Genomic DNA, 20,717 nt, shown 5'->3' with positions numbered 1-20,717 from the left:
GAACAACAAATAAAGGAGCGCTCCCAACCCTGTGGAAATCAATAGAGTCACAAGACCAGGAACAGATAACATCGAAATTCACTTTAATGTTGGGTTAAAAAGCATGACGTGGAGTGCCAAGACTGATACATCACCAAGCCAGTGGAGAGGAGAAACACATATTCCCAGAAGCTGGAGGATGACACATGATCCTGGACACAACAGTAGTTTGCTCAGCCCAGGAGCCTCAGGACAGTGGGAATGGTGTGTAGATGGCAGACGCCAGGATCACTAAGATGGCATGTTTCCCAGATTCGGAAGTCACGTCTCCCAGATCTGGAAGTCACATGTCTAAGATCCAGATGTAATGTCATACACCTGGCGAAAGACCACCCAACTGGATGATGCCATATCTGGGAGTTTTTGACCAGGCTTCAGGAGGGATGTAAAAGGCATACATCTGTAGCAAGGACATTATTCAGCTTTGGTCAGACCTGCACAGTTTGTTTTTTTTATGTACAGCTTCCCCTAACCAGCATAGACAGGTTTTTTTTTTTTGGTAAAGGTGAATTAACCCTTTAATGGCTAGATGCTGCCATCAGGGAACCGTTATAGGAGTATCAAGGCTCATACAAATAAACAGCTTTTTACTCAGGTGGTGCGGCTTTTAAATTTAGGAAGTTAAATAGGGTAAGTGGATGTGGTTTATTTTTAAGTGCATATTGTTAGATAGATAGATAGATAGATGGATAGATAGATAGATGGATAGATAGATAGATACTGTATATATGTCATTTGTTCAGCGTTGATATGGGTTCATGCTATGCCTGAATTTCACTATATGATCTGTGATATGACAAGAAATTGTTTAACTCTTTGAATCGTGCTGCGACATGGTGAGAAGGTAAAAAAAAAAAAATCAGGGGGACTCTCTGGATTTTAGGGTGGGTTTCCATGGCTACAGTAGCATGGCGTTAAACATCACTCATTGGGTACCAGAGGACTCCTGTATTTTCTGTAGGAGATATTTTAAACATTTTTTCCTTCTCTTTAGCGCTGCAGCCCGAGGTGAGGTGCGTTTCCTAAGCAACCACAATCATGAACGTCCCTCTCCCCCCCCCCCCTCCTTTTCCTGCCTCTGTAAATTCTGCACAGAAACCAAGCTCCATACAGATGCAGAAATGCACCAGCATTCTCCTCCTGCCGTTACCCAGCGCTGACATCGCTGCCTCTGACACGCCGCAGGTAATTAGAACAGAAAACTAATTTTTCCACCCTTTGTTATTACTGGGTCATGACAATCCATTTGCAACTATAAATGACAGAAATTGCTCGCAAGACGCATGTAATAGACAGGCAGCCGCGGTGATTTAGTGCAGAATTGTTCTTTTACACATCGAGCCATTTTATAAAATAAGCAGATAGTCAAAAAGTGTTCATTTGATGGGAAGTGCTGACATCAGCAAGGTACTTTATGAGTCATGACACCATTGCTGAGGTCTTTGGGAAACAGTTGGGGAAAGGCATGACATTTCCACACAGGTGCATCAGACCTTTGCATGATGGGACAGTCACATGGGATATTTATTGTGGCTCGTGTCTCCCAGACAGATGTTGCTCAGTGACCTAATACCAGGGTTAGCAGATAAAGCAGCCACTTCCATACTCATGGTTCTAACACCATACCCATGGTACTAACACCATACCCATAGCTTTGACACCAATTCAGGAATATCATTCTCCATCCTCTTTGTACCAATAAGATTATCCATATAATGTGCTCTAATAGGAAGACAAGGCTTCCCTGTTCATTACTTTGTTATATGGTGGAAGGAATTCATGGACAGCAGTTGTATTTTTTAATGAAATGTTGAGTCATGACCCTGGTCCATAGTTAGCATGGGCCCCAGGAATTAGAACTTGTTCACCCAGTGGCTGAATGAGGGTCCTTGGCAGGTGGTTTTAATCCTGATTAGAATCTTAACAAATTTTCATTGGCTCTTCTTTGGTTTGGAGTTTGAAGGGACAGTGCAGCTTGAATAATGGAAGTAGCATTCAGACTGCAGTTGCCTATCTCCCTCAAAAAAGCAACTGCCCTGAAAACACACAGTTGGATGCTATTCTTATCTAACACAGTACAAACATATTATCTCTCTCTCTAGCTCACTCTCTGTACATACACACCGGAAAACCATAGCATTTTGACCACCCACCTAATATTGAGTAGGTCCCCCTTTTGCTGTGAAAACAGCCTTGACCCGTTGAAGCATGGACTCCACTAGAAAAGGCATCACATTGCCACCTCCAGCTTGCCTTCTAACCATAGTGGATCCTGATATCATCTCTTCTCCAGGTAAGTGGCACACATGACCTCAGCCATCCACATAATGTAAAAGAAAATGTGTTTTATCAGACCAGGTCACCTTCTTCCATTGCTCCATTGTCCAGTTCTGATGCTCATATGCCCATTGTAGGAGCTTCTGGTGGTGGACATGGGTCAGCATGGACACCCTGACCAGTCTTCAGCTATGCAGCCCCATACACAACAAACTTGCTATCGAAACCAGCATTAACGTTTTCAACAATTTGAAATACAGTAGCTCTTCTATTAGATTGGACAACACAGGTCAGCCTTTGCTCCCCATGTGCATCAATGAGCCTTGGCCACCCATGACCTTATCACCAGTTTGCCCATTTTTCTTCTTTGGCTCGCTTTTGGTAGGTCCTGACCACTGCAGACTGAAACATCGTACAAGAGCTGCAGTTTAGGTGTTGCTCTGACCCAGTAATCTAGCCCTTACAATTTGTCTCTTGTCAAAGTCGCTCAAATTCTTACACTTGCCCATTTTTTCAGCTTTCAACACATCACCCCACTTTCAGATGCCATTATAACAAGATAATGAATGTTATGCATCGTACCTGTCAGTGGTTATAATGTTATGACTGATTGGTGGAAATAAAGAGAGGTATACTGTCGACATTCAAGTATTTACACATTCTTAACCTTTTGCCAATTAAGCAACGTATATATGCTACTACGTGCTGCTCCATTGCAGTCAACAGGTCCCGATACAATTTTGGCATTTTTTATCGCTGTGGTCCCCTGTGCCTGACACCGACTTTTCATTCTGTCCTTATGTTACTACTGTAGCCTGCAGTGATCTTATGTCACATGAAGGAACCAGTAAGAACTGCAGGAGAACATGGAGATTGACACTCTCAGAAATGGGTTTCCCAGTGGACAGTGGGAGACCAGTTCTCTGTAATGAAGCAGTGTCGAGCAAAGTGGGCAGCAGGAATAGTATTTAGCCTCTTTTAAAAGCATTTTTAGTACATGACAGGGTCTCTTTAAAGGATATATACTGGTAATACAGGACCAGGACCTCTTGTTCTAGGGATATCAGCCCCTTTGTTAAATTTTATGTTATCTTTAAAAAGAAAGAAAGAAAATGACAGTTGAAATGAACCCTGAAAACGGCACTGCAGGAGACTTTCACTGAAATGACAATGGAATAGGTTTTCTTGTCTCTTCCCATGTCAGTAGACAAAACAGCATGGCCATGGGGAGTACTCGCAGACACAGAGCAAAAGGATCAATCATCCATCTAAAATATATTAGAAATTCTAAGACTGGGTTCATATATGTGCAGGGCAGTTGTCAGTGTGACTTTTCAAAGCGTCCAGTGTGGTTTGGGTTCACACTGATGCAGTGCGCAATTTGCAGCAGTTTCTGTGCGAATTCTGCACTACATCACAATCGCACCCTGTTCATGCGAACCGATGCGGGTGTGTATGTTAACGACACCCCAAAATCGGTCCGCAAAATGCACTGCGATGTATAGAATCAGATTGCATAGGTGTGAATACCCATGCGATTCTAGTGCAGACCAAAAAAAGGGTCCTGCACCTTTTTGGTGCAGATGCGGTGCGATTTGAGCCATACAAAATGTATGGCTCAAATTGCACCAGACAGCATTCGCATGTGATTTGCACAGGAATGGGATTCCTGTGCGAATCACATGCGATATGCCGCACAGCACAAGTGTGAACACGGGCTCATATTCAGTGGTTCCGGAACAAATTTTTAAAGTGTATGACACTTGAAATTGCACCTGAACAAGACCGAAAATCATACCGAACTCTTTAAAAATGCACTGCGGTCCGCACCTATGTGTACCGACTCTATAGAAACCCAGTTTGGTTCACGTCATGCGAATCGGATGCGGTTCAAAATGCATCCAAATAACATATATGTGAACCGGGGCTAAGTGACCATTGAGGATACTTGCACTTGAGTCGACTAGTAAGTACACTGCCTAGTTATCACTTGATTTATTCATTGTGACAAAATCTGAATTTGGTGGAAAAAAAAATTTAATTAAAAATCTGATCACTTCCTGCAGTGTTCAAGTAGTGATATCAGATCTCTGATATTAGTTATGTATTCAGCTACCTATGTATTCAGTGCTAGTGTACAGCATAATGAGAAATCAGATTCCACTTTATTGAGTCAAGGTCTTGCTATCTTGTGGGTTTCTACTCTACACTCCTTATATTTTATTTATTTAAAGCTTAGCCTTCAGTAGTTTATAGAGTACAGAGACTCATTTTCACCTGTCCCTGCCACAATTCAGCTTACAATCTAATCTAAAGGTTCACCTTGCAAAAGACTACCCAAAAAATGAAAAGATTGATAGGCAATATTTGTAGGAAATTGAAACCTGACCTCCAGTGCTACAAGGTAAGAGTTGTAAGAACTCTACCACCAGGCTGCTGCTACTTTTTTTTTTCAATGCCTTGCTAAATATGGCACCTTGAATTTTAGTCATTATATGACTTTTTATGGAGAAATCCCATTTGTGTGTTATGCAGAGTTCTGTCCTTTTCCCCTCAGAAGATGGAAACGAAAACCCAAACAACACATTGTTATCAGCTCCGTGCAGCCACATTTAATTAGTTCCTTGAGTTTCTCAGAACTGAGCTTTATTCGGAACATTCCTCACATTGCAGAGCACCCCTAGATCACGTTGTCTGGCAGCTAGGGAGAGGACTGCTTCAAAGAACCCATATCCTGAAAGAGCTATTGATCATATCCATCTATGTACAGAGAGATGTGGGCACACACTCACAGATGTGGCATCATAAGATGGCATTGGATAGCCCATCGGTTACATCTATGAATACATAAGTGTGCCAAACTGATTAGTGAGCTAAGCACATCATGGGGTATTAACTTCACCCAACAGCAGATGGAATGTAGCTTGCTTTGCTTACATATTATATGTCATTCATCTGTTGGGTTACACAGGTATAACATCCTATTTAATTCTGCGGTACATAGCCATGCAAATGTCAGTTATTTCTTTGGAACAGAGAAAAATAGTTGTTACTGAGGTTTTCAGAAATTGTGAACAAAGATGACCCTGCTGGGCAGAAACGTGGTATGTGGGAGGTGGAGCCAGAGTCCTGATGGCGTTCTGCCCATGCAGAGCAAAACAAAGGCTTTACTGTAACGGAGAACTATGGCCAAAATAAAACTGAACTGTACCATGCAGTCTATCAGTAGCCATTAAAATGCATTTCAGATTCCTGATGTGTCTGTGTACTTCTAAAAAAAAAAAAAAAATTACATATATATATCCTGTTCTTTGTACTGTTTTCTTTGTGTGAAATACCTGGTGATGCTGCTCTTCCCCCTGCTTTCCTATTTCAAACTGACCACGCCAGGCATAGAAGCACATTCATCCCATTGGTTTAGTTCCACTTTAACCAGTTCCAGCCCGGACAATAACAAAATGATGGTGGGGGGGGGGGGGCGGCACTTTTCATCGAGCCATGTGGACATCATGACACCCTCAAGGATCTCCGCCATGCTGCGGTGAGAGCCGTCACCGGCTGTGTATGTCCTGTTGCCAGTACCATGTGACCAGTCACAGCATGTCACATGACAATTGTAAACAATGGATAGTTTCCTTTCATGCCATCCATTGTATACAATTGTGTTGCTAGCTGTGATTGGTCACAGTAATCACATGGTACAGACTGGGCCAATCACGACAAAACACATTGATTTCATTCAGTTAAATGCTTGCCTATAGCAGTGAAATTCATATTCCATATTACTCTGGTCATACTGTTTATAATTTAATACAAAAAAAAAAAAAACAACTTGTAATAAAATAAAAATAAAAAAAAAGGCTTGAAAAAATTTTTTTTTGCATATAGTCACCAGTCAGTGCTCCTGATCACCACCACACCAGTTATATAATGATGATACATTGCACTGTTGACAGTATGTAAAAATACAGTAAAATAAAAAATTATATATGCAAAAACATTTTTTTTTTTAATTAAAAAAAAAAACTAATCTTGCCTCTTACTAAATACCACAGACTATTGACTTTCTAAAAAGGGTAACTTGAAGGATATCTGTACTGTTCTGACATTTTTGGGCCTCAAGAAATTATAGGCCGCAAGTACATCAGGGTTGATTGATTTTCAGATATATACCATAGTTTGTGGACACTATAAACTTTCCTACATACCAAATAATATATACTAATTTGGTTATTTTCACCCAAAAAAATTTAGCAGTATACATTTTAGCCTAAATGTATGTAGAACAATTATTTATTTGCAAAATTTAACAGAAACAAAGAAAAAACATTAACAAAAAAAATAAAAGTGCAGCCGATAACCAGCAACTGCATTTACCGGTGATCTGCTATGCCATTGGACACGGCTGATCACGTGGCAAAGGGCCGCTGTGATTGGCCTTTTATCACATCACGTGATCAGCTGTGTCCATAGGACACAGCGATCACAGAGATCGCCGGAGGCGTGCGGGAGGGCATGTTCTGGGAGGATGTCATATGACGCCCTCCCACAACTGGCCGGCTGCGTTGAAGCCATTATTCGGCTATCTGTGGTCAGCAAGTGGTTAATAAAAAATATTGTTTACTCTCAAAACGGTCAGTCTTTTTTTTTTTTTTATAGCACAAAAAATAAAAAAATGCACAGCTGATCAAATACCACTGAAAGAAAGCTCTATTTGTGGGAAAAAAGGATGTAAATTTAATTTGGGCACAGCGTTGCATGACTGTGCAATTGTTAAAGTAACACAAAAAATGGCCTGGTCAGGAAGGGGGAGGGGTAAATCCTCTGAAGGGCAAGGGGTTACTGCCCACCTAGAAAAAGCATGCATTTGTTTAGGAATGTACATAAGACATGCCCGCAATATTTTGCTTCATGGCTGCAACAAGGTAGTTCAGCATTTTCAGGGTTAAAACAGGCAGTGAGGTCACATTGGCTCCTCATTGCCTATCAAATGTCTCTGAAAAGTGATCCACCATGGATCGCTTTTAGAGGGGTGACAAATCCTAGGGTGTGCTTTTGTTGGGACATTGCCGTGTCCAGATGTGCGGAGTTGTCAGGGACAGGAGCTCCACACCGAACACTGAGGGCAGAGAGGACAAATTTGGTTGGAATTTTTGGTGCCGGCACTTGAGCAGCTCGGCAGGTTTGCAAACATTGCAAAGCCTGACTGGTTTTTACGAAAGGTTCCGTCGCGGTCTGCTACCTCTGACTAGGCTTCCAATGATCCCATCATACTAATCATCCTTCCCTCTCTATAAATAAAATAATCAGACCACTGGAGTGGACGATTTCCCTTAGAAGCCGTAAAGATCATGACCTGGTTGCCGGAGTAAGAAGAGTCTCCATACATCACAGACCTTTTGTCATCATACAACTAATGAACACCGCTTTGAAGAGGTTTTGGGTTCAATTTACGAATGCAAAATCACAGCCATTATGTTGTAGAAAAGCAAACCTTGTTATGTAACAACCGGGACTAATTTTGTGTCATTTGTTATAGGATGGATCGCTAGGGAAGTAGGCCTCGGCTGAGAGTCTGGTCACCACGGCAACATGAATTTCTCTCCCCTCAATAATGTAGCCAGGGGGAACCTAACGCTCAGGCAGCTGGAAGAGGTGGTGGATGCTGGGCTGTGGGAGCCTCAGACCGTCATTATTGTGGTCATCTTCGGACTGGTGTGTTTCCTCCATTTGACGGCCTTCCTGTATACGGTCTGTTTGCAGAGCTACGTGAATGCTGGCGCTCAGACCTTTGCACGACCTGTCCCTCAAGTGAAAAAAGATGGAGGAAGGAAAAAATGTCTCCACTTCCACATATCCCAGTGGCTGTATGCTAACTGTCCAACACCACAACGAGAGAAAACCCCCATCATGATCGACTTGTGAAAACTGATGAAGGAAAAAAACAAACAATTAGCTATGGGAAGATTTAAAGAAAGAAAAAAAAAAAAAAAGATTTGCTATGTGGCCCACACTTATGTTTCATTCCAGTTTAAACTCTGGAGCAAAGTATTGTAAGAAATAATGATGATGTCCATTCTGCCCACATCCTTTAGAGGTCAAGTGTGGTAAGCAAAGGATTCTGGGAGAAGACATTGGCCAAGTATTTAGAGATGTTTGGGCAGTGTAGAATTAAAAACCTTATAATATGCTAATAAAAGATGCTGTTACTATAAATAAATGTGGACTGACAATTTTTTATTTTGGGATGACTCCATTTAACCAGACCCTGGAGTACGATATGATGATATGAGTGGCTAAATGGTTAGCATCTCTGCCTGGCAATACTAGGGTCATTGGTTTGAATCCCAACCATGGCACCACCTGCCTGGAGTTTGCATGTTCCCCCTGTGTCTGCGTGGGTTTCCTCCGGGTACTCCAGTTTCCTCCCACACTCCATGCTGGTAGGATAATTGGCTTCTGTCTAAAACTGGCCCTAGTATATGTATGAATGTGAGGTAGGAACCTTAGACTGTAGGCTCCTTGAGGGTTAGGGACTGATGTGTAAATAAATAATATATATATATATATATATATATATATACACACATATACATACAGTCAGGTCCATAAATATTGGGACATCGACACAATTCAAACATTTTTGGCTCTATACACCACCACAATGGATTTGAGCTCAGCAACACCAAAAGAGCCGGAAGACCACGGAAAACAATTGTGCTGGATGAGCGAAGAATTCTTTCCCTGGTGAAGAAAACACCCTTCACAACAGTTGGCCAGATCAAGAACACTCTCCAGGAGGTAGGTGTATGTGTGTCAAAGTCAACAATCAAGAGAAGACTTCACCAGAGTGAATACAGAGGGTTCACCACAAGATGGAAACCATTGGTGAGCCTCAAAAACAGGAAGGCCAGATTAGAGTTTGCCAAACGACATCTAAAAAAGCCTTCACAGTTCTGGAACAACATCCTATGGACAGATGAGACCAAGATCAACTTGTACCAGAGTGATGGGAAGAGAAGAGTATGGAGAAGGAAAGGAACTGCTCATGATCCTAAGCATACCACCACTGGTATGAAGCATGGTGGTGGTAGTGTCATGGCGTGGGCATGTATGGCTGCCAATGGAACTGGTTCTCTTGTATTTATTGATGATGTGACTGCTGATAAAAGCAGCCCGATGAATTCTGAAGTGTTTCGGGAATATTATCTGCTCATATTCAGCCAAATGCTTCACAACTCATTGGACGCCGCTTCACAGTGCAGATGGACAATGACCCAAAGCATACTGCAAAAGCAACCAAAGAGTTTTTTAAGGGAAAGAAGTGGAATGTTATGCAATGGCCAAGTCAATCACCTGACCTGAATCCGATTGAGCATGCATTTCACTTGCTGAAGACAAAACTGAAGGGAAAATGCCCCAAGAACAAGCAGGAACTGAAGACAGTTGCAGTAGAGGCCTCACAGAGCATCAGCAGGGATGAAACCCAGCGTCTGGTGATGTCTATGCGTTCCAGACTTCAGGCTGTAATTGACTGCAAAGAATTTGCAACCAAGTAATAAAAAGTGAAAGTTTGATTTATGATTATTATTCTGTCCCATTACTTTTGGTCCCTTAACAAGTAGGAGGCACATATGCAAACTGTTGTAATTCCCACACCGTTCACCTGATTTGGATGTAAATACCCTCAAATTAAAGCTGAAAGTCTGCAGTTAAAGCACATCTTGTTCGTTTCATTTCAAATCCATTGTGGTGGTGTATAGAGCCAAAAATGTTAGAAGTGTGTCGATGTCCCAATATTTATGGACCTGACTGTATATCTCGCTGCATACATTGACGGTGCTATATCAGTACATGTAATAAGACATAGCCTTTGACAGCTATACAGATCAAAGGGTTATGGTAAGTTCAGAAATGTACATGTTAATGCACACTGAGGTCCAGTTTTCAAAAAGTCAATAGGCATGTCACCCAATAGCCACTAAACTTCCTTGATGAACATTCACCCTATATATTAACCACTTGCCTACCGGGCACTTTCACCCACCTTCCTGCCCAGGCCAATTTTCAGTGCTGTCACACTGAAAATTGCACAGTCATGCAACACTGTACCCATATGAAATTTTATTTTTTTCACATAAATAGAACTTTCTTTTGGTGGTATTTAATCACCACTGAATTTTTTTATTTTTTGCTAAACAAGTGAAAAATTTTGAAAAAAATAAGTTTTTCTTAGTTTGTGTTATAAAATTTTGCAAACAAGTAATTTTTCTCCTTCACTGATGGACACTGTTGGGGCTGGCCTGATTATCAGTGTAGATATCCCCTTTCACACTTGCCAGTTACCAACAACTGTGTTTACACCGTGATCAGCTGTGTTACTGGACACAGCTAATCAAGTGGAAAAGCACCGCCTAGGATTGGCCCTTTACAGTGATCAGCTGTGTCTGAAGGACACAGCAATCACAGAAAGCACCAGATGGACGGGGGCGGGTTCTGGGAGGTTGTTAATAGACACCCTCCCAGAACTGGATGACCACGCTGTAGCCGTCAATTGGCTATAGCCTGGTCAGCAAGTGGTTAAGGCAAATTAGTGAAGATTCACCTAGTTAAAAAGTGACCAAATAGCACAGTCCCCACCACTTAGAATTTTGAAGAATTCCTTAGGACATCCAACTTTTTTTTAATTTGGATGGAGTGGGGAAGGGTTAGACCCTCTATCAAGTTTATTTTTTTCTTTTAATTATGTCTATTAGGGAGATCACTCCCTTTATGTGTACTGGTGACCACTGTCACCAACAATAAAAGTGAAACATTTTAGATTTGTCCTCAGAAAAAGAAGTAAGCAAAATCTTCCAATACAGACACCTGTTGTGGGGACAACTACCTAAGAAGGGTATAGAGATTTCATACAACTTCTGTTGGCGGTTTTATTTTTTTTTTTAAATCACTGCAACACAATACGTGGATGTCAACACACTCTATTGACAATAATTGCTTTTCTCTTGGCTATGGATTTTGGGGTATTGTAAAATGTATGGCAACTCATTTGGTGTGCACAATCCCTTGTTAGGTGTTCTCCTCACAGTGACTATGGGGATAAAATTATTGGCTTGACTTTACATATATGAAATACAATTAAAGCAACGCTCTTCAATGTTATATATCTCTAGATAATACAGGTGAGTGAACACAATGAAATAATGTGAAACAATTTTGGTATAGTACCGGAATCAATAAACCAATCAGTGAACAACTTAAATCAAACATTAGCTAACCCGTGTGCAGCGACGTCACCTCCGAGGCCCCGCCCTACGCGTTTCATCATCCGACGTTATCCTCCCGCTCCTGGAGGTTGTCGGATGACAAAACACGTAGGGCGGGGCCTTGGAGTTGAAGTCACCATGCACGGGTTAGCTGCCGCTGTCTGCTTAGACCAGAGCAATACCTGTCATAGTGATTGTATATGCCTGTAATGACAGTGTCGGATCTGACACTGATCCATGTGAGTGGTTTTAAACATGTTTTGCATTCATTAAAGCCTGGATGGTTTTACACTATGTCCATTCCCCTTTTTTTCTTTCCATGTCCTGTTTTGGTTATATGAGGAATAAGTGCTATTTTAAGGAGTTTGAGTATCTGAGGAGTAAGTGCCATTTGGAAATATCTTTGAGGAGCCAATTACCATTTCAAGGATTTCTCATCAGCTGGTGTGCTGCTGCAGATTATTGCACTCAGCGCACAAGAGTATAGCTGGTTGTTATTTTGCCATCATGGAGCTCTGGTGAGTTTATTCAATTTATCTGGTGGTGGATTTTTCACGTTTTCTTTACATTATATGAGAAGTTAAAGAAGATATATTGGTTCACAAACTAATTTTATATATATTTTTTGCACACTTTTTTTTACATTTTTTATAATGTTTGACACATTTTCACGATTAATTAGAACTTGTTTTGTTTTTGTTGGATACTGGTTTATATATTTATATATTTTGATTTAAGCTTTTCACTGATTGGTTCATTGATTTTTTTATTGATCCCGGTACTATACCAAAATTGTTTCACATAATTTCATTGTTTGTGTTAACTCACCTATATTATCTAGAGATATATTAAATTGAAGAGTGCTGCTTTGTGTTTCATATTCATCACCCTGCTGACAGGGGCAGCTAGCAGCTCTTCCTGATATATCTGTATATTTATTTTCATGTTATATTGATGCCATAGGCGCTTTCTCCAATTTTCAATCATGACTTTACATATAGCATTGAATATAATTATTTGGCTTACTTGCTTGTGCACACTGTTCAGTCAGTACTGCCTACCCCTGGTGGATCCTTGCCACCCCACAAATCAATGGACATATGCCTACCATGCTTTGTTTCCTCAGCAATCTTCACTACACTTCAAGATCAAATTATAAATGTTTCCACACATGAGTAACTCAACCTTCACCCATGATTCACATGCTTTCCCGATTGTCTCCAATTAGAAAAGAAATATTTTGGGTGAAAGCTGTATTAAAAGAGTTAAAAGGAGATCGATCAAATGTATTGAAATCTAAAATAAAAATGTAATATATTGCAGATTATTAGTCCTTTGATATAGTGGTTGCATTAGTTTTTTTTTTTTTTTTTTTTTAGCTTTTTCTCCCTTTAGGTTCAGCTGGTGATTCTGTCAGTTTCATCCTAGGCTGGCAATTCACAGATCCTGTACTATTAGGACCACTCCTTTTTTCCATACCATTGAAGAGCATGATTCTGTAGTCCTTGGAACTAGCCAAGAACAATTTAGCTGATAACCATGCAACACAGTAAATTATCAGCTCACAAGAATTCTGTCAGGATTAACAAACTGTTGCACTTTTCAATATACCAGAATGCTTCCAAAAGGTATATTTAGCAGATTTTAGGGCCCTTTCACATGAGGCAAACTCTGCTCAGCGAGGGATTTGTCCACTGAGCCCCGTTGAATAAGCAGATGACAGGTTGGTGTCCACTTCACTTGTGCAGAACGAACACAGGTACAGCCTGTTGTCCTATCAGTGGTCAGATGTAAACGAACCGCCTGCCTACTTACACCAGTCTGCCATCCGATCGGCTAGATGGATGGGAAGTGGATCCCCATCTATTGGTTTTTAGCAGATAGGATTGGATGTAGACAGGTGTGAACGGACACAAGTCTGTTTACATCTGCACCTTCATAAAAGATAATGGAGGATCCAATCAGGTCTGCCTAAAAACTGACAGGTGGATCTGATTGGTTCGACTGTGTGAAAGGGGCCTAAGGGAGAAAATAAAGGGTATGTAAACCATATCAGTGAGCTTTTCTTAACACTCACTTCCTGTTGCAACTTCATGACAGATCCCCTTAAAGGATTAGCTTACCAATTACTACTGTATATAGGAGGTATAAGTGAGCGCAAACATTGTAAAGCTGCTGCCATTAAAGGTAAAGCCTCTTACCATCTAAACAATCATTTACACAAAAAGGCAGCGCTTGAGAGAAGAACAGTATAAATCTAACATGGGCGCTAAAAAGCGCTAAAAGTGATTAAAATGCAAATGGTGAACCGTCATATGACGCATGTGACTGATATAAACAATAATAATATGAAGTGACTGAAGTGCGTAATAAATAATGACATGAAATCAACAAGGTAAAAAAGTCCAAAGTGATGACATCCCTTCAATAACGTGCTTGGGAACGAAACACATCAGGAAGGAGCCTGCCATAGTGACGTCACACCGCAAACGGCCGCATGGAAGGTCGGCGGCCATTTTAACTTCTTTATGCGAGTGCTGATTACTTCATTATTTAAATCCTTCCTATAATAAAAAATACTACATTATTAGTACCTCATTTGTCTTTGGCTTGGTATATACGAGCACCCAAGGTGGAGAGATCCCTATTTCTGTGAGGAAGTTTATCCGGTGGGCTGATGCTTACCTGGAGCTGTCCCTGGATACTGAGAGAGTCCTGTGAGTGAGAATGGAGTTACCTTGTGTGCTTACAGTGTGCCAGATGATTCCTCCATCCTTGCCCACACCGATGACCACATTGGGATAATATATACATATGCACATACTTTTTGCACTTCCTGTGAGTGCATTCACATTATCGGTCTGCATCACGGATATCACCGGCACGGATCACTTTGAATTTTTTGACTTTTTTACCTTGTTGATTCCATGTCATTATTTATTTTGCACTTCAGTCAATTTACATTATTATTGTCACATGCGTCATTATATGATGGTTCACCATTTGCATTTTAATCACTTTTAGCGCCCATGTTAGATTTATACTGTTTCTCTCAAGCATTACCAATTACTATGCCACAGGCTTCATCTCTGGACTTTATTCACTAATGATCTCAAAACTTACATCCCTTCCTCCATCATATACTAACCACTGGGAAACTGACCATAGTTTCCCTACAGACACAGCAGACTGGAATGATTTAATCCATTAAACCTTCCTCACAAAATAAGGCAGCCTTGGAAACCAGTTATAAAGTTCTATCTTAATGGCCCCTACAAGGATCACTAAATATATCCCCAACTACCCACCTGCATGGTTTCGAGGCTGCAGAGGCCTAGGCATCCACCTACATATATGTATGGTGGACCTGTTCTGCAGTAATTATGTTTCGGTTAGACATTTATGTCATGCTATCCCAACTTTTTAGTATTTCCATTCCTCCTGACCCCATGACTGCCCTTCTCAAACATCTCCCAGAGATCACACTGGCCAAATTAAAATTTTTACAGCATGTCACAAACACCTCCAAACCATTTCTAAGGCCTGGAAAATACCTAAACTTTGCCTCAAAGAAACTAGATGGTTACCCAAGCCATGATGCATTCATTCAAATTCAAGGCTATGCTACAGGAAAAAATCTCCAAATGTATGTAGATTTGGACAAATAATATCTAGAGTCCTGACCTGTCCCATTTATGGCAATTATCACCACTTTCAACATACAAGATGACCTACATTGCTGACCCCAGGAACCCTCATGTTCCTAAACTTTTCCTTACCCCTTCTTAATCTGCTGAGCTATTGTTATGGGGGTGTTATTCGTAGATTGATCACCTTGTGCACACTATATACCTGGACATCCTTGTTTTGTACAAACCATTACACTAACCATTGTTATGGTTTTTGTTACTTGATCAAGCTTGTAACTAACCAAAAAAACCTTTCAATAAACATATGGAACAAGACAGTAAAATGTATGGCACATCAAACAATATTTTCAATCTTCCAAATGCAATTTTCTCCCACACGGTAAATTAATTGACAATACTATCTTATAAAAAAAATACATTCTGTGTATGGCCAGTGAGCTCCAGACAAACCAGCTAAATTCCACACAGAACCACAAGACATGCCCATTCTCTCAGCGCCCATCTGTTCTGCGCACTACTCAGGGAGTAACCACATTTTTTAAGAAGAAAAAAAAAACCACAACAGAACTCAAAAGGGAGATTGCAGGTTGTATTTGATCTCCAGGTTTCCTATATGAAAATGTCATTTTGAGGAGAACTGTCCTATATCACAAAAATATGTAAACTGTTATTTTCTATTCAAATATGAAATCACAATGCCACAATGTTGTTTTTCCCTTGATATTGCTAAAAGTACAGAAGTCGGACAACTGTGGCGTAACCGCGCTTGTTCCAGCAGCCACGTTGTCAATGTGCAGCACACCGCTATGAAATACAAGGAGTGAGGTAAAGATGAGGAGGAAATGAAGAACTCCGTTTTGTCAGGCATAAATATAATGTAAATAATGATCAATATTCAGAAATTGTTTTATCCGCATTACACAGGGCTCCTGAACTGCAAATATATGTTTCCACGTGGACAAAGACGCCTACAGGACCATCAGGCAAGGGGAAAATTCAGCATTTTTTTTTTTTTTTAACAAAATTTGGCCATAAGAAAAAGTTTCCAAAACAGAATGAGAGCTGATGCTGCTCAAAGCAACTCAAAAGGTCCCATCTTTCATTTTCCAGTGTGTTAGAAAAACAAGGACTGGAATCTGATTGACTGCACTTCTTTCTCCAGGCAAACTGAATATGCAAATGGGTGTTCTCCAAGACTTGTTCACAGGTCCCTATCACACTGTGCAGCCAGGACACTGCTATCCACTACCACGATAGTTTGCTGCATCATGTAAGCTACCTAAAACATCTCTCTCTCCAGCTCCCAGTGCCTGAAAGCAGGTTAGGCTGGCCATAGACTGATGGAATTTAGTCCAATTCCTACTGAACTAGCTGAAACTTGAGCTGTGGGTGGCCCTGAAATCACCACCTTGCTAGGCAAAATTGGATTATAAAATTGAATGAGACTGGTGGAAAATGATTAGCCAAACCAAGACTTCATGCAGATGTGGTTACGGTTCTGCAGCATCGTTGTATGTAAAGCTAATCTCCATCTTTTAGTGAAGTTTAAATAGTTTGTTTGGACCAAGCTGGTCCAAACAAACTTACCTTCACTAATAGAGGTGCCTGCTGTAGGACCTGTATGTAGCCTCAGCTACATACAGAATACAGCCCTGTGTACCTGCATCAGGATGGGATGTTTCGGTCCCGTACCTAGAACAAAATGAAGTTAGGCTGAGTATTGCTCAGCCATTCACAGGGAGCTTTGTATTCATTGATAGAATACAAAGCTCCCTGTGAGTGGCTGAGGGGGAGATGGTGACATCTTCGGATCACTTCAGCCAATCAGAGGAACCTTTGTATTAATTCAAAGAATACAAAGCCCCCTGTGAATGGCCGAGAAACACTAAGCCCTATTCAATTTTGTGCTGGGAGTGGGAACTTGTTGTCAGAACACAAAGCAGTATACTGTATGTAGCGGAGGCTACAAACAGTTCAATCAGTGCCCACAGTGGGCACTATCTAGTAGCGAATTAAAAGTTCATTTGAATTAGTTTGGTCCAAACAAACTATATAGACGTCACTAATAGATGGAGATCAGGTTAAGCAGCTGCAGGTTCTGCAGCTGTCCGAATAAATTAGCCAACAGTGGAGATTCCTCCATCCACGCAGAACCATGGGCTGAACGAGAGAAAATCAAGCAATCTGTGGCCGTCTTCTGACTGGGAGTACTGTGCATTTCAATAGAGCCTGATTGTTTCACAGCACACAACCACGCAGTCATATTTTTGCAATTCAGGAGGAAATGGCGAGGCAATAACATTAGGATAGATTTCAGGATGTAAAATAAAATACTTTGTAAGGGTAATTGCATTTTTAAAACACATTAATATTATTAATATACCCAGGAATGTCAAGGAACATTGCAGATACAATTTACATCTTTGCCTTTCTGTTCTTTAAGAATTTCAGGTATGAATATTTGATACATAGTTACATTGGTCCAGCTTGGATGAATGTAACTATGCATACACCAAATCTGGCCGATGCCCCTTGGAAGCTGGATATCATTGAAGAAGATGCCTCTACTCTACTGATTTCTGCATCCTGTGCTGAGCGGCTGGCCTGATTTATTGTGAACATAGGTGGTCGGCCACTTGGCACAGGTGTCATTCAGAGAATGCTTTGCATTCATTCAGAATATACAAACCATTCTCCGATTGGACCAGGTGGAGAGGCGGGGTAGTGACATCACGCTCACTAATTTGTCCATTCAGAGATTCAGTGATTTCCAGGGGTATCGGTCATGAACAGTATATAACATAATTACATTGGTCCAAGCTGGACCAATGTAGCTATGCCATATCAACCTGCCTTAATGCAGTAGAAAATTACAGAGCCGTACCAGTGTAAAAACGGTCTGGTTTGCACTTAGCTTGTCTGCACCATAACTGCAGAAAAGGAGTGAGAACAAGGCAGGCATTTATGCCATAAATAATAGTTTCTCTGCTGCAGTGCATTCATGCCATCACTGGAGACCACAGATTGCTAGAAACAGTAATGCAATGTCTACACAAACCTGAGCCTACAGTGAAAAAAAAAGGCAGAAGAGATTATAACTGCAAACGTTTCTTGTGCATAGATAATGGGAGTAAAAACTATTTTAATATTTCTTGGAGTTCTGCTTTTACCACGAGGCCTACTGTGTTGTAAAAAAAAAAGAAGATATATATATTGGTGCTCCAGTCAATTTCAAACCAAAGTTAAATAAAAGCGATAAATGCACTGGCAACTAAAAAAAGGCTGACAATAACATAAATGACTATTACGAAGTGTTTATCTGGCTAATATTTGTTTCAAAGTGACGTTAGAGTAAAAGAAAAAAAATATAAGTCTATCCGGAATGCCAGAACACTGGTGTTTTCATGCACTTATAAGAACCATGCAGTGTTGGCAGCACTTTTGTTATGGCACTGGATTCTAAGGAACCCATTACATGAATTCTCAGCTACAACATAGCTGCCGAGAGTGCATATGAAAGGTTTCCAGAGTAAATGAACACTAAAATCTGCTTGGGACTTTACAGGACGACCTCCATTTCCCATATTAAATAAAAAGAAAGCCAGTTCCCCATTTTTTCAGGACAATTCAACCATTCACAGTGGTTTTAAGATGTGATGCAAAAGATTACAGCAGCAACGGGTGCTATGGGTGATATATCTCTATGGCACTTACGGAGGGGGTCTCTCTGCATAATGACCTGAAGGGGACCCAAGCTGACAGGTGATTTCAAATTAAACTGGAAACCCCCATTAGCAGTCGGATGATAGAACACTGACAAAGCGGCACATGAAAAGGAAAGAAGAGTTGTGTTGCAGTATCAATGTAAAAAAAAAAAAGACAAAAAAAAAAATAAAATTTTTGAACAGATCCTCTGTCAGAGGGGAACTGGGATAAAACAAAAATGTTTTCAAATTAATCCTCATCTTCTTTTTATATATAAGATGCATTACCAAGTCATAAAAAAAAATGATACAGATCATAAAAACAAAAGAAAAACAAAAAAAAAACAAAAAAACACAGCTTGTATATCTCCATGAGCGTAGCATAAAACATTTTCCAGCAGTGATCTGCTTACAGTTTAAAAGAAAAACAGAAAAAAAAACAAAAATAAACAATTTTTTTTGAAATATTACCGCTGAAAGCCATCTTCCAGCAGTTATATAAATTTCCCATGTGTCCTTTTGGTCTTGAAGACCTAAAATATATTTATATATATATATTTATATTTTTCCTGTAAAAAGTTTGCACAGAGTTCAAGGCTAGACCTGAGAGAACAGAAGGGACGGAGCAGGGTTCTTGGGACGGTTAATGGTAAAACTGAGGGCCAACTTGGGGACCGGTTATAAAATATTCCGTCAAGAAGATGCGTTGGCTGTTGCCGTCCTGCTTTGGAAGTGGTGGTTTGTGGTGTTGGCGGTGGAGAGGGAGGAGTCGTTTGCCGTGATCCCATAATCTGCCGGCTGAAGACAAAACAAAGGTCATTTGTTACATTCACAAAAGTGCATCCAATATTTACCTATTGCCCAAACCCTATCAGTAACCAACTTCTGAAATCTTCTTGTACCCACAATCCAACGTGAGTTCCAGAACCTGTGCCTGGAACCTAAGCACCCAAGCCCATGCCTGATGAGATATATACAATGATTGATGTGGAGCATGTATTGAACATTACTTTGCCAAGATGACATGACAGGCTATATGGTTTGGTACTACTTCGTGCCGGGCCCCCTGAACACCATCTTCCCTGTGGAGCCCCCAATATATAACCCAATTTTTTGTAAAATATAAAATACGTTCCGCTGAGTAAATAGATACCAAACATGTCATGCTTTAAAATTGCACACGCCCGTGCAATGCCAAACTACGTAAATGTTACTAAACGTGATGCTAGAATTACTGCCCATGAACTGATGTTTGTGGCGATACCTTACATGTGTGGGTCGATCGCTGTTTGTGTGTATATGGGGCCCACGTGTGTTTGCCTTTGTGCACAAGCACAGTGGGGGGACAGGAGCACTTTTTTTTTCTCAATTATTAATTTGTTTTTTTTATTTTTACACTGTTGCTTTACTTATTTGATCACTTTTATTGCTGTCACAAGGAATGCAAACATTCTTGTGACAGCAATAGGCATGTGACAGGTATGCTGCTTTATGGAGGGATCTGGGGTCAATAAGACCCCAAATCCCTCCTCTCTACTTAAAAGCATTCAAAACACCAAGATCAGCGTTTTTGAATTCTTAAAATTTTTTAAAAGATAGTGTTGTTTAGTTCCGAGTAAACCGGAAGTGATGTCAGGTCATCGCTTCCAGGTTACTATAGCAGATAGCCAATCTTGGCTTTGTTCGGCTGTCCGGGCAATCGGCGGATATGCCGGCTGGTTGCTCTGGTCTTCCAGTGGGATGGGACAGCCTTGGAAGGAGGAGGGGGAATGTTACCTACC

At 40.7% G+C, this 20,717-nt stretch overlaps 1 protein-coding gene and 1 long non-coding RNA gene across 2 annotated transcripts in view; one reads left to right on the top strand and one right to left on the bottom strand.

Moving 5' to 3' along the window:
* Positions 1 to 983: 983 nt before the first annotated feature.
* Positions 984 to 7,893, top strand: LOC149436950 (uncharacterized). Its single transcript, XR_016308249.1, has 2 exons — positions 984 to 1,224; positions 7,856 to 7,893. It is a non-coding gene; the product is annotated as an uncharacterized LOC149436950 (long non-coding RNA).
* Positions 7,894 to 15,800: 7,907 nt separating this feature from the next.
* Positions 15,801 to 20,717, bottom strand: part of LOC149436949 (G protein-coupled receptor kinase 5-like) — a 122,490-nt gene continuing 117,573 nt past the window's right edge. The window contains exon 16 of the mRNA XM_089661290.1: positions 15,801 to 19,734. Within this exon, the coding sequence (XP_089517416.1) occupies positions 19,630 to 19,734 (105 nt within the window). The 3' untranslated portion in view covers positions 15,801 to 19,629. The remainder of the gene's footprint in view (positions 19,735 to 20,717) is intronic.

The sequence above is a fragment of the Staurois parvus genome, unplaced genomic scaffold (genome assembly GCF_062004578.1).
Source record: "Staurois parvus isolate SC_StPar_1 unplaced genomic scaffold, SC_StPar_1.0 ptg001328l, whole genome shotgun sequence".
Lineage (NCBI taxonomy): Eukaryota > Metazoa > Chordata > Amphibia > Anura > Ranidae > Staurois > Staurois parvus.
This window is presented reverse-complemented; position numbering and strand designations above follow the sequence as displayed.